The following is a 12997-nucleotide window of genomic DNA, read 5'->3' on the forward strand; positions in this document are numbered from 1 at the left end:
AAGATTACAGAACCAAGGCCAGTAGATGGAGTTAAGATACATATGAGCCATGATAATCGAATGGCAGAACAGGTTCAAGGGGCTAAACAGCCTCCTGCCGTTTCTACGTTCACAGAACTTACTTAGAGTTTGATGTGCTGAGTCAATTTTAGTCAAACCAAACAAAACCAAAAAATCTCTAAACTGAAATACTTCAGTTGATAAGATTTCAGTCATACATAATGGAATAAAAATATATCAGCTTTGCTCGAAGAGGGAGATTGTAAGATTTGCCATAATTAAAGCTCATTTTGAGATCTCTCAAGTTTGGTCAAGATCACACTTTTAAGGTTAGACGTGTCTGTCAGCGGTGTTGTCTCAACACGCTTATGTCAAATTCCTTTCTCTGCTCTTTTACCTTGCTTGGCTATTTATCGCCACGTATCCAATAAGGAGGAACTCCCAGGTAACAAGCCACCTCATACCTGGCCAGGCATACCTGTCCAGCTAATTGCAGGTCATCTAATATTGAGGGGAAATTTTCAGTGCCAGTATTTTAGTCCCTTCTTACCCTGAATGTTCCACTTGTTAAAGCTCCCCAAAATCATTGTGCCCAAGAGTGATAGAACTAGGAATAGTGCAAATGACAGCTCTCGAACTCCCAGGCAAACATCTCTAGGACCCTGAAACTCAGACGAGGACCTTGGGAATCTCAGGAGGTTACAAATGAATACTTGTCAGCATTCTGATTCAGAATGGAACATTGCAGTTACAGCTCTGAGACATAAAAGCCCCGATTTTCCAATTGCTGTTATTTTAACACCAGGAATAGCCTAGTAACATCAATCAGAAAAGCAAAGCTGAAGTTACTACTTTTATACCAACATTCTTACTATTACACATTGGGATGGAGCTCAATGAAATATGATGACACTGCAAAATTGTCATATACGGTGAAGTATTTTTGATCATTTTTTTTTCTATTGAATTTTATGTTAATTGATGTGTAGGATGTTAGGGCCGGGATGCAGAATATTTTCTCTTACCAATCATCCAGAATAAGCACCATGTATTTTCAGATTATTATGCTATCCAACTCACAATTAACAGGCCTAAGTTCCAAAAGAAATGAGTTTGCATTGACATAGCGCCTTTCACGACCTCAGGCAACTCAGCAGTGGCTCAGTTGATAGCGTTCTTGCCTCTGAGTTATGAGGTTCTGGGTTCAAATCCCACTCCAGAGCTTAAGCACAAAAATCAGAGTTGACGGTTCTGTACAGTGCAGTAGTGGGGGAAGCACTGCACTGTCAAAGGTGCTGTCTTAACTCCTGCAACCAAGAGGATGCTTACTCTTCCTCTGGATTAAGTCTATAAGGTCAAGAGGGAGATGCAGAGGCTGGGCAAGTCTGTGTCTCCAAACCCTGCCCAGGCAATGCAGCTTTAAAAAAAAAACAAATGGAGAGGACACTTCACCCTTAAACTGCAACAGATGATCTCACCAAGAAACCAAGTTCTGAAGCTGCATTTCCATCAGCACTTGCAAATGGAAGGATCACAATCACTTACTGTCTCAGGATGGCCCAAAGTACCTTGCAGGTAATGATGAATAGTCATTGTTGTATCATCGGGCTCTCAACCTCACTTGAACCAATCATGCTCTCTTCAGCTGCAAGGGTTACAAAGTATTCACAGCACAGAAACAGGCCATTCGGCCCAACAGTTCCATGCTGGTGTTAGTGCTCCGCATGAGTCTGCTCCAACTTCTCTTCATCTAACCTCATCAATATAGCCATCCATTCCTTCCTCCCTCATCTGCTTCCCCTTAAATGTATCTATGCTAATTACCTCAACTACATGTGGCAGTAAGTCCAATGGGGTATGTTTTGGATACAACTTACAGTTTGCATTGTTGCTGTGCTGCCATTACATTACATGGACATATAAGAAACCATAAGAGCAGTATCTGTCTTGTGCCCCTGCCCCAAGCATTCCATTCTATCACAAAAACAAAATACTACAGATGCTGGAAATCTGCAACAAAAGTATAAAATACTGGAAATACTCAGCAGGTCAGGCAGCATCTGTGGAGAGAAAAGCAGAGTTAACATTTCAGGTCAATTGCCTTTCATCAAATCTAGGATAAGTTAGAAATTTAATAGGTTTTGAGCAAGTGGAAAGGGGAAGGGGTGAAGAAGAACATAGGAGCAGAAATAGGCCATTCAGCCCATCGAGCCTGCCCCGCCATTCAATAAGATCATGGCTGATCATCCACTTCAATGCCTTTTTCCCACACTAACCTCAAATAACCTTATGTCATTGGTATTTAGAAATCTGTCAATCTCTGCTTTAAACATACTCAATGACCGAGCTTCCACAGCCCTCTGGGGTAGAGAATTCCAAAGATTCACAACCCTCTGAGTAAAGAAATTTCTCGTCATCTTGGTCCTTAGTGGCTTCCCCCTTACTTTGAAATTGTGACCCCTGGTTCTAGACTCCCAAACCAGGGAAACATCTCAATCTGCATCTACCCTGTCTATCCTTTTAAGTATTTTGTAGTTTTCAATGAGATCACCTCTCATTCTTCAAAACTCTAGAGAATACAGGCCCAGTTTCCCCAATCTCTCTTCATAGGACAGTCCTGCCATTTTGAGACAAACCTGGTGAAACTTCGTTGCACTCCCTCTATGGCAATAATATCCTTCCTAAGGTCAGGGGACCAAAACTGCACACAGTACTCCAGGTGTGATCTAACCAAGGTTCTATACAATCGAAGCAAGACTTCACGACTCCTGTATTCAAATCCTCTTGTGATAAAGGCTAACATACCATTAGCCTTCTTTATTGCTTGCTGCACCCGCATGTTAGCTTTCAGTGACTTAATGACAAGGACAAGGTCCCTTTGTACATCTACACTTTCTAATCACTTACCATTTAAGAAATACTCTGCACATCTATTCCTCCTACCAAAGTGGATAACCTCACATTTGTCCACATTATATTCCATCTGCCACTTTCTTGCCCACTCACTCTGTCTGTCCAAATCCCCTTGAAGCTGCTTTGCATCTTTCTCACATCACACATTTCCACCTAGTTTTGTGTCATCCGCGAACTTGGAAATACTACATTTGGTCCCCACATCCAAATAATTGATATATATTGTGAACAACTGGAACCCAAGCACTGATCCTTGTGGTACCCCACTGGTCACGGCCTGCCAACGCGAGAATAACCCGTGTATTCCTACTGTCTGTTTTCTGCCTGTTAACCAATCCTTAATCCATGATGCTAATCCATTATCTCCTATCTCATGTGCTTTAACTTTGCAAATCAACCTCCTGTGGGGGACTTTATCAAAAGGCTTCTGAAAATCAAGAGAACTAAAGGGAAGATCTGTGATAGGATGGAGAGCAGAAGAGATTAAATTGACAAAAGCTTTCAAGGTACAAAGCCAAGTGAAGAAACAAAAGATGGGTCTGGATGAGGTGTAGATGGCAGAATAGCAGCTGTCCATACACAAAGCAAATGGATTAAGAAAGAAAACCGTTCAAGTGGGGGGGTGGAAAAACAGAAAAAAAAAACACGAGAAAGTAAAAAAAATGGGGGCAGAGGTTACGATCCAAATTTTTGAACTCAACGTTAAGTCCAGAAGGCTGTAAAGTTGAAAGATGAGTTATTGTTCCTCGAGCTTGCATTGAGTTTCACTGGAACACTAGCAGGCCAAGAACAGTGAGGTCAGAATGGAGGCAACATGGCGAATTGAAGAAACAAGCGACAGGAAGCTAGGGGTTGCACTTGCGGACTGAACGGAGGTGTTCTGCAAGGTGGTCACCCAGAATGCGTTTAGTCTCCCTAAGGTAGAGGAGACCACATCGTGAGCAGCAAATACAGTTTACTAAACTGAAAGAAGTACAGGCAAATCGCTGTTTCACTTGGAAGGAATGTTTGGGGCCCTGGATGGTGAAAAGGGAGGAGGTCAAAGGGCTGCATGAAAAGGTGCTCTAGGAAAGGGGGGAGGTGCTGGGGGTAACTGAGGAGTAGACCAGGGTGTCACAGAGGGAGCGGTCCCTTTGGAATGCTGAAAGGGGAGGGCTGGGGAGGGGAAGATGTGTTTGGTTGTGGCAGCATGCTGGAGGTGTTGGAAATGGCGGAGATTGATCTATTGGGTACAGAGGCTGGTGGGTTGGAAGGTGAGGACAAGGGGAACCCTATCATGGTTCTGGGAGGGAGGGGAAGGGGTGAGAGCAGAAGTGCGTGAAATAGGTCGGACATGGTTGAGGGCCTGTCAACCACGGTCGAGAGGATCATCAGTTGAGGAAAAAGGGAGACATATCGGAATCACTGATATTGAAGATTGTATCATCTAACCAGATGCGACTGAGACATAAAAACTGGGAGAATGGAATGGAGTCCTTGCAGGAAGTGTAGTTCAGGTAGCTGTGGGAGTCAGTGGACTTATAATGAATACTGGTTGATAGCTTATCACCAGGAAACGAGACAGAGAAGTCAAGGAAGAAAAGGGAAGAGTGGGAGATGGACCATGTGAAGGTGAGAGAAAGATGGAAATTGGAAGCAAAGTTGATGACGTTTTCCAGTTTGGGGCGGGAGCAGGAAACGGCACCGATAGTCATCAATGTACCGGAAAAAGAGTTGGGGGAGGGTGCCTGAGTAGGACTGGAACAAGGAATGTTCAACATATCCCACAAAAAGACAGGCATAACTAGGACCCATGTGAATACCATAGCAACACCTTTTACTTGAAGGAAGTGAGTGGAGTTGAAGGTGAAGTTGTTCACTGTGAGAACAAGTTCAGCCAGGCGGAGGAGGGTGGTGATGGATGGGGACTGGTTGGACCTCCATTCTAGGAAGACGCGGGCAGCCCTCAAACTGCTCTGGTGGGAGATGGAGGTAGAGAGAAATTGGGCGTCCATGGTAAATTGGAGACGGTGAGGGCCGGGATATTGGAAACTGTTGAAGTGACAGAGGGCATTGGAAAAGTCACGGATGTAGGTGGGAAGAGACTGCAGAAGGAGACAAGGGGAGTCTCTCTATGTTTTGTCCTCGCCCATCTCTTAAGATGCTAACTCATGCTATAAAATGGTTCCACTGGCCTGCACTGGCATTCCATTCCGAATCCTTCTCTTTGCTCTGCTATCTTTCTCAGCTCTCCCTTTCTTCTGACATTTGCCTTCTTTGCAACACACGCCTCCCCTCTGCTCCGCCACTGATGGTAGAGTCTTCAGTCACCACAGCCCTTGCACCCTCAAATTCTCTCCCTCCGTCACTTCACCGTGCCACCCCTCCAACCTCAAAAAAGCCTGTCGAAAATTAATTCCTTTCCATTGTGCCTTTTCTCAACCCTCCCCTCCACCACGCCCCCCCCCCCCCCCCCCACCCCTGCAAAACCCCTGTTTGTGATCCACCACTACCCCTGTACAGCACCTGGGGATATTTATTGCGTGAAAGGTGTTATATAAATGCAAGTTGTTCATAAGCATGTCATTGACAGGGCACTGCAAGGTTGTTGAATGACTTTACAGGGTTTCAGAATGAATGGTTGTTACCTAGGGCCATGGCTGAAAGATGAAATCAAAGTCTCTTGTGTCAACAGTTTATTTGAAAGGAACCAGCTCCAAGCCACCAGTGTCTGGGTACATTAGCAATAAACAAATGCCAAATTTTTACATTATGCAAGTTTCGCTTTTATGATGGGTTTTATTGCCCACCTCTTAAGACTTTGTCCTTCATCAGATTTATAGAGATGGACCAGCTAGTTCTCACTTTACAGGAGTGTGATTTTTCTGGCATTCACCGATTTTTATAAATCACATGTATTTGCAAATTAAACATGTACGGCACCCGCTCAAAGCCGTTGTGGAACCAATGCTAAACTTTTAGTGCTAATTGAATAGAATAGGAGATATTCATTCTGCCTCTGTGAAATACGATTCGGTCTCAAAGGCCTGTCAGAGTAATTCATGAGCAAAGTCATAATGGAGTCACGGTCAGCCCCATGAGTAGTAATAAAAATCAGGTGGAACCACTCAGTTCTCCATGAATCACTCATAGGCATTTGGAGAATTTCAAACAATTACATTGACAAGGACTTTGTTCATAGGAAAGATGTCAAGGCTTTGGAAAGAGGAAAAAGAAGATTTATGAAAATGGTAACAGGGATGAAATATTTCAGTAAATGGAGAAACTAGAGAAACTTGTTCTCTTTACAGCAGAGACAAGGTTAACGGAGGATTTGATAGCAGTGTTCAAAATCTTTAAGTATTTTGAGAGAATAAATAAGGAGGAACTGTTTCCAGTGGCAGAAGATTTGGTAACCAGAGGAAACAGATTGAAGGTGATTGTCAAAAGAACCAGAGGAGAGATGGGGAAGATGATTTTACATGCGTTGTTGTGATCTGGAATGCACGGCCTGAAAGGGTGGTGGAAGCAGATTCAATAATAGTTTTCAAAAGGGAATTGAAAAGGAAGACATTTTCTGGGCTATGGGGACTAGGTCTGATTGGACAGCTCTTTCAAAGAACTGGCACAGGCACAATGAGCCTGATTGGTCCCCTTCTGTGCTGTATGATTTTATAATTTATTAAAGTTGAAAAAAAATGAAGGATCCTGTCTCACCTACTATCTGAAAATAATTTGCAGTGTTACCACTCATGTAATTGAAGAGCATGTGAAGGTAACCGTCAGGACTTGAAATTAAACTGGTACATTGGTCTGAAATTCCTCTCCCCGCTACTTTAGCACATACTTTAACTCATTTATTGCAAAAGATTTGATGCGTCCATTAAAACAATGCAGACAGGAATTTCAGCCAAATTCATTAGCGATCGCACGCTTGTCATTGTCTCGAAGCATCGTTTCAGGGCCAACATTTCTAATGAGGAGATCGATTGAAAGCATAGGGTTAGAGAAGAGAGGAAGAGAAATGAATGTCTCTTACCTTCCCCACGTATAATGGGTCTGTGCCTGTATATTCCTCCAGCACAAAGAATTGATTCCAAACCCAGCCCCGCTTCACCCGCTTGTGTGCCTCCCCCGACTTTCCTGCTGGGAGGTGGGAGCCTGACATCGGTGATGAAGGATCTGATTGACTTGTTCCGCTGAGGCATAGGAATAGTGTTATTATCACCAGCGAATGGCAGAGCCTCCCGTCTCTTATTTTCATTTTTCACTTCGGAGAGAACTTTGACAGAAACACAGGCACTGTTCCACTTGGCTTGGCAGCAATAGCCTCAGGCAGCTTTGTCAGTCTGGAGCCCAGAGATAATAAACTGTTGCCAGTTGGTCTGAAGAAGCCGCTGCTACAGAGTAAACTTGACTGAAGAAATGGACACCTAGTGCAGATAAAGACAAGAGCTGCTGTCAGTTAACTGCTCCAACAACCTGTGGCATTCTGTTTAACATGTTGAAGGACAACATCTAAAGGTGTCTAAGACAAATAATGAGATCATCCCTTCAGTTTAGCACATATCAAAGGATACATTGGCTACCGGGTACAGGCGAGGGAGAAGGACTGACTGGATTGCTCCACGGAGAACAGGCATGCACATGATGGGCTGAATGGCCTCCTTCTATGTCATAAATGACTCTATGACTATGACGAACATTGTATTTGATTAAAATAAGAATGCATTATAGAATAAAGTCATTATATTAAAAGGACTATTAGGCTTTGTAAATCTGGATATCTAACTTGTTTTTGGTATCCACTTTATATTGTAAGGTTGTTTCAAAGTCACTTTTCAAACCAATTTTGAGGAACTGATTAGAGAACAGGCTATTTTAGATCTTTAGTATTATGTAATGAGAAAGGGCTAATTAATAATCTGTTGTAAAAGTACCTTTACGGATGAGTGACCATAATATGATAGAATTTTGCATTGTGTTTGAAAGCAAGGGTAGTTCAATCTAAAGCCAGGGTATTGAATTTGAACAAAGGAAATTATGAAGGTATGAGGGGCAAATTAGCTGAGGTGGATTGGGAAAATACATTAAAAGGTGTGACACTGCATAGACAATGGTAGTCTTCAAATAATTATTGCATAGTTTACAGCAACTATACATTCCTTCAAGGCACAAAAACACCCAAAGTAAAGGCAGTCAACCGTGGATAACACAGGAAGTTAAGGATTGTAAAAGATTAAAAGAAAAGGCCTCTAAAGTTGCCAAAAATAGTAGTAAACCTGAGGATTGGAGGATTTTAGAATACAGCAAAGGAGGACCAAGAAACTGATAAAGAAAGGGAGAATAGAATATGAATGTAAACGAGCAAAAAGCATAAAAACGGACTGTAAAAGCTTCTACAGGTATGCAAAAAGGAAACGTTTGGCTCCGACAAATGCCATTACAGGCAAAGTCAGGAGAATTTATATTGGGGAATAGAGAAATGGCAGAGAAGCTAAATGATTACTTTGTATCTGTCTTCACTGAGGAAGATACAAGAAATATAGAAAAATCAGAGATCCAGGGATTAGGAGGAATGAGGAATTGAAGGAAATTAGTATTAGTAAGAAGGTTGTATTGGAGAAATTAATGGGACTGAAGGATGATAAGTCCCCAGGACCTGATATTCTACATCCAAGAGTGTTGAAAGAGGTAGCTATGGAGATAGTGGATTCATTGGTGATCATCTTCCAAAATTCTAAAGATTCTGAAATGGTTCCTGCAGATTGGAAGGTAGCAAATGCCACCCCACTATTTACGAAGGGAGGGAGAGAGAAAACAGGGAATTACAGATCTGTTGGCCTTACATCAGTAGCAGGGAAAATGTTTGAATCTATTCTAAAGGATGTTATAATTGGGCATACAATGATCTGATTGGGCATGGTCAATATGGATTTATGAATGAGAAATCATATTTGACGAACCTGTTGGAGTTTTTTGAGGATGTTACTAACAGAATTGATAAAGGGGAGTCAGTGGACGTAGTGTACTTGAATTTTCAGAAACCTTTTGACAAAGTTCCCCTCAGGAAATTGGTTAGCAACATTAAAGCACATGGGATAGGAGGTAATATACTAGCATGGATTAAGGATTGGTTAAAAGGCAGAAAACAGAGAGTAGGAATAAACGGTCATTATCGCGTTGGTCGGCTGCGACTAGTGGGGTACCGCAAGGATCAGTACTTGGGCCCCTGCTGTTCACATTATATATGAATGATTTGGAGGTAGGGACCAAATGTAATATTTCTAAGTTCGCGGATGACACAAAACTAGGTGGGAATGAGTGCTGTGAGGAAGATGCAAAGTGGCTTCGAGGGGATTTGGACAGACTGAGTGAGTGGGCAAGAATGTGGCAGATGGAATATAAGGTGGAAAAATGTGAGGTTATCCATTTTGGTAGGAGGAATAGATGTGCAGAGTATTTCTTAAATGGTAAGAATTAGAAAGTGTAGATGTACAAAGGGACCTGGGTGTCCTCATCAATAAGTCACTGAAAGCTAATATACAGGTGCAGCAAGCAATTAAGAATGCTAATAGTATGTTAGCCTTTATCACAAGAGGATTTGAGTACAGGAGTAGTGAAGTCATACTTCAATTGTATAGAACCTTGGTTAGACTGCATCTGGAGTACTGTGTGCAGTTTTGGTCCTCTTACCTTAGGAAGGATATTATTACCATAGAGAGAGTGCAATGAAGGTTCGCCAGACTTGTTCCTGGGAAAGTGGGACTGTCCTATGAAGAGAGATTGGAGAAACTGGGCCTGTAATTTAGTTTAGTTTAGAGATACAGCACTGAAACGGGCCCTTCGGCCCACCGAGTCTAGAGTTTCGAAGAATGAGAGGTGATCTCATTGAAACCTACAAAATACTTAAAGGGATAGACAGAGTAGATTCAGGTAAGATGTTTCCCCTGGTTGGGGAGTCTAGAACCAGGGGACACAATTTCAAAATAAAGGGGAAGCCACTTAGGACAGAGATGAGGAGAAAGTTCTTTACTCAGACGGTTGTGAATCTTTGGAATTCTTTACCCGAGAGGACTGTGGAAGCTCAGTCATTGAATATGTTTAAAGCAGAGATTGACAGATTTCTAAATACCAATGACATAAGGGGATGTGAGGATAGTGTGGGAAAAAGGCATTGAAGTGGATGATCAGCCATGATCATACTGAATGTTGGAAAAGGCTTGATGGGCTGAATAGCCTACTCCTGCTCCTATGTTTCTATGCTTCTAATTTTGATCTAATTGTATTTGGGTTTCTGGCACATCAAATCTAAATATGGTTTGCATTTTCTTGAATAAGTCGCAATGACAATGTTGAAAATGCTGGTCCTTTTAATTCACCAGGACTTACTTCAGAATTAATAGAGAGCAGATGATGCTCATTGCAGCTTGTATTTAAGGGCTGTTTTTTTGTTGGCCAGGGGCTGCAAGAAGTATAGAATCTGTTGCAAACTGCTGGATATCTCATGAACTGAAGTAACCTGAGCTCAGACACTGCTGAACAGCTCATGAACTAAAGTAACCTGAGTTCAGACACTGGCCTGTGCTGGTAAAAACCAGTTTGAACTAATTAATTTATGTGAAAGACAAAGGAGAGATCACAGGAATAGAGACTTATTTGGACATGGAGTGATATCGGGGTCTTTGTGCCTGGGCCAATAAGGAGAAGATATGAACAAGGTGAGCAGGCCTAAACCAAGAGACAGCAAAGCTCGAAGAGATAAGAAAGAGAATAAGTATGGAGAATCTCAGGCATAGAGCCAGCGAGAAACTCCGGAGACCAACCATCACAGAAGTGGAAGACCCTGTGTGAGCAACGTGGCGACGCGTAAAAAAGAGAGAGAACAGAACGCCTGGCCAGCATCAGCTCTCCCCTTTTTCGGGTATTATCCTTTGTTTTCTGAGACTAGGTCAGGGAAAGGTCAGAGGAACCTAGTGGGTGTGCTTATCGATTCTAGCTAGCTTTGCCATTAACTGGATAACCCAGTTTGAGTTGCATGCTTTTGTCTAACCAAGTGTATAAACCTTATTCTTACATTGTACAACAGCTTGAATAAAGTAAATTGATAGTTAAAGAAAGGACTGAGTTTCCTCCTCTTTGTACTAAGCCATTAACCATAGCCGGTGGATTAGGTGGAGGGTGGCTCTCCTGTAACCCCGATATCCCAAACACCCAGCCTGAGCCTGAATTAAGAGGACTTAGTCCCACATGACGGTCAGGATCAAGTGGGTGAAGGGAATAAAGGGGCCAAGGGGGAGTTGACTCCACGCCACGGTTTACAGTTTTCCCCCGGTCAGGGGAGTGACTTCTGGACAGGGAGTGAGTCCAGAAGAGAAGAGAAGAGTATTTATATTGAACTGTGGTTTGAGAATAAAACAGTTGTGGATCACAGTCTGTCTCCTACTTCCTGATTGGTGAATGGCTATCTCCCAATCAAACACCAAAGTTACAGATCCTCAATTTAGATGCCTCCAAGTCCAAGATCTTGGATGTTTATTTCCTTATCCTCTTCCTTATTATTGTTACTATGTACATTTTTTGTCCGGGATTTTTATATACTGGTCTGTGTGAGGTTCAGCATGCTTGATAATTTTATCTTGTTCTCTTGCACCCATTGTACTCTCAATGGAGTAGATTCAGACCCCCAGGTTGTTTGAAAGCCTTGCATTTATATAGAACCTTTCACAATGTCCCAAAGCACTTCGCAACCAATGACGTACCTTTGAAGTGTAGTCACTATTGTAATGTAGCAAATCCGGTTCAAGAAAGTGGCTGGTGACCACCTTCTCAAGGGCAATTAGGGATAGGCAATAAATGCTGGCCCAGCCAGCTATGCCCACATCCCATGAACGAATGGGAAAAAAAGGATAATATGCGCACAGCAAACACCAATGTGATAACGACAAGATAATCTGTTTCTGTGATGTTGATTGAGAGATAAATATTGTCCAGGTCACTGGGGATAACTCCCCTGCTCTTCTTCAGAATAGTGGTCTGGGACCTTTCACATCCACCTGAGAGAGCAACCAGGGCCTAAGATTAACATCACATCTAAACAATTTCACCTCCGACAATACTACACTGGAGTGTCAAAGAACAAAGAACAAAGAAAATTACAGCACAGGAACAGGCCCTTCGGCCCTCCAAGCCTACACCGATCCAAATCCTCTATCTAAACCTGTCGCCTATTTTCTAAGGGTCTGTATCGCTTAACTTCCTGCCCATTCATGTATCTGTCTAGATACATCTTAAAAGACGCTATCGTGCCCGCGTCTACCACCTCCGCTGGTAATGCGTTCCAGGCACCCACCACCCTCTGCGTAAAGAACTTTCCACGGATATCCCCCCTAAACTTTTCCCCTTTCACTTTGAACTCGTGTCCCCTTGTAATTGAATCCCCCACTCTGGGAAAAAGCTTCTTGCTATCCACCCTGTCTATACCTCTCATGATTTTGCACACCTCAATCAGGTCCCCCCTCAACCTCCGTCTTTCTAATGAAAATAATCCTAATCTACTCAACCTCTCTTCATAGCTAGCGCCCTCCATACCAGGCAACATCCTGGTGAACCTCCTCTGCACCCTCTCCAAAGCATCCACATCCTTTTGGTAATGTGGCAACCAGAACTGCACGCAGTATTCCAAATGTGGCCGAACCAAAGTCCTATACAACTGTAACATGACCTGCCAACTCTTGTACTCAATACCCCGTCCGATGAAGGAAAGCATGCCGTATGCCTTCTTGACCACTCTATTGACCTGCGTTGCCACCTTCAGGGAACAATGGACCTGAACACCCAAATCTCTCTGGACATCAATTTTCCCCAGGACTTTTCCATTTACTGTATAGTTCACTCTTGAATTGGATCTTCCAAAATGCATCACCTCGCATTTGCCCTGATTGAACTCCATCTGCCATTTCTCTGCCCAACTCTCCAGTCTATCTATATTCTGCTGTATTCTCTGACAGTCCCCTTCAGTATCTGCTACTCCACCAATCTTAGTGTCGTCTGCAAACTTGCTAATCAGACCACCTATACTTTCCTCCAAATCATTTATGTATAT

The 12997-nt window shown here is 42.8% G+C and overlaps 1 protein-coding gene across 1 annotated transcript in view; it reads right to left on the minus strand.

Annotated features, from left to right (window-relative positions):
• Positions 1 to 7156, minus strand: part of LOC137369515 (cadherin-7-like) — a 151310-nt gene extending 144154 nt beyond the window's left edge. The window contains exon 1 of the mRNA XM_068030774.1: positions 6932 to 7156. Within this exon, the coding sequence (XP_067886875.1) occupies positions 6932 to 7156 (225 nt within the window). The remainder of the gene's footprint in view (positions 1 to 6931) is intronic.
• Positions 7157 to 12997: the final 5841 nt, after the last annotated feature.

This window comes from Heterodontus francisci, chromosome 5 (genome assembly GCF_036365525.1).
Source record: "Heterodontus francisci isolate sHetFra1 chromosome 5, sHetFra1.hap1, whole genome shotgun sequence".
Lineage (NCBI taxonomy): Eukaryota > Metazoa > Chordata > Chondrichthyes > Heterodontiformes > Heterodontidae > Heterodontus > Heterodontus francisci.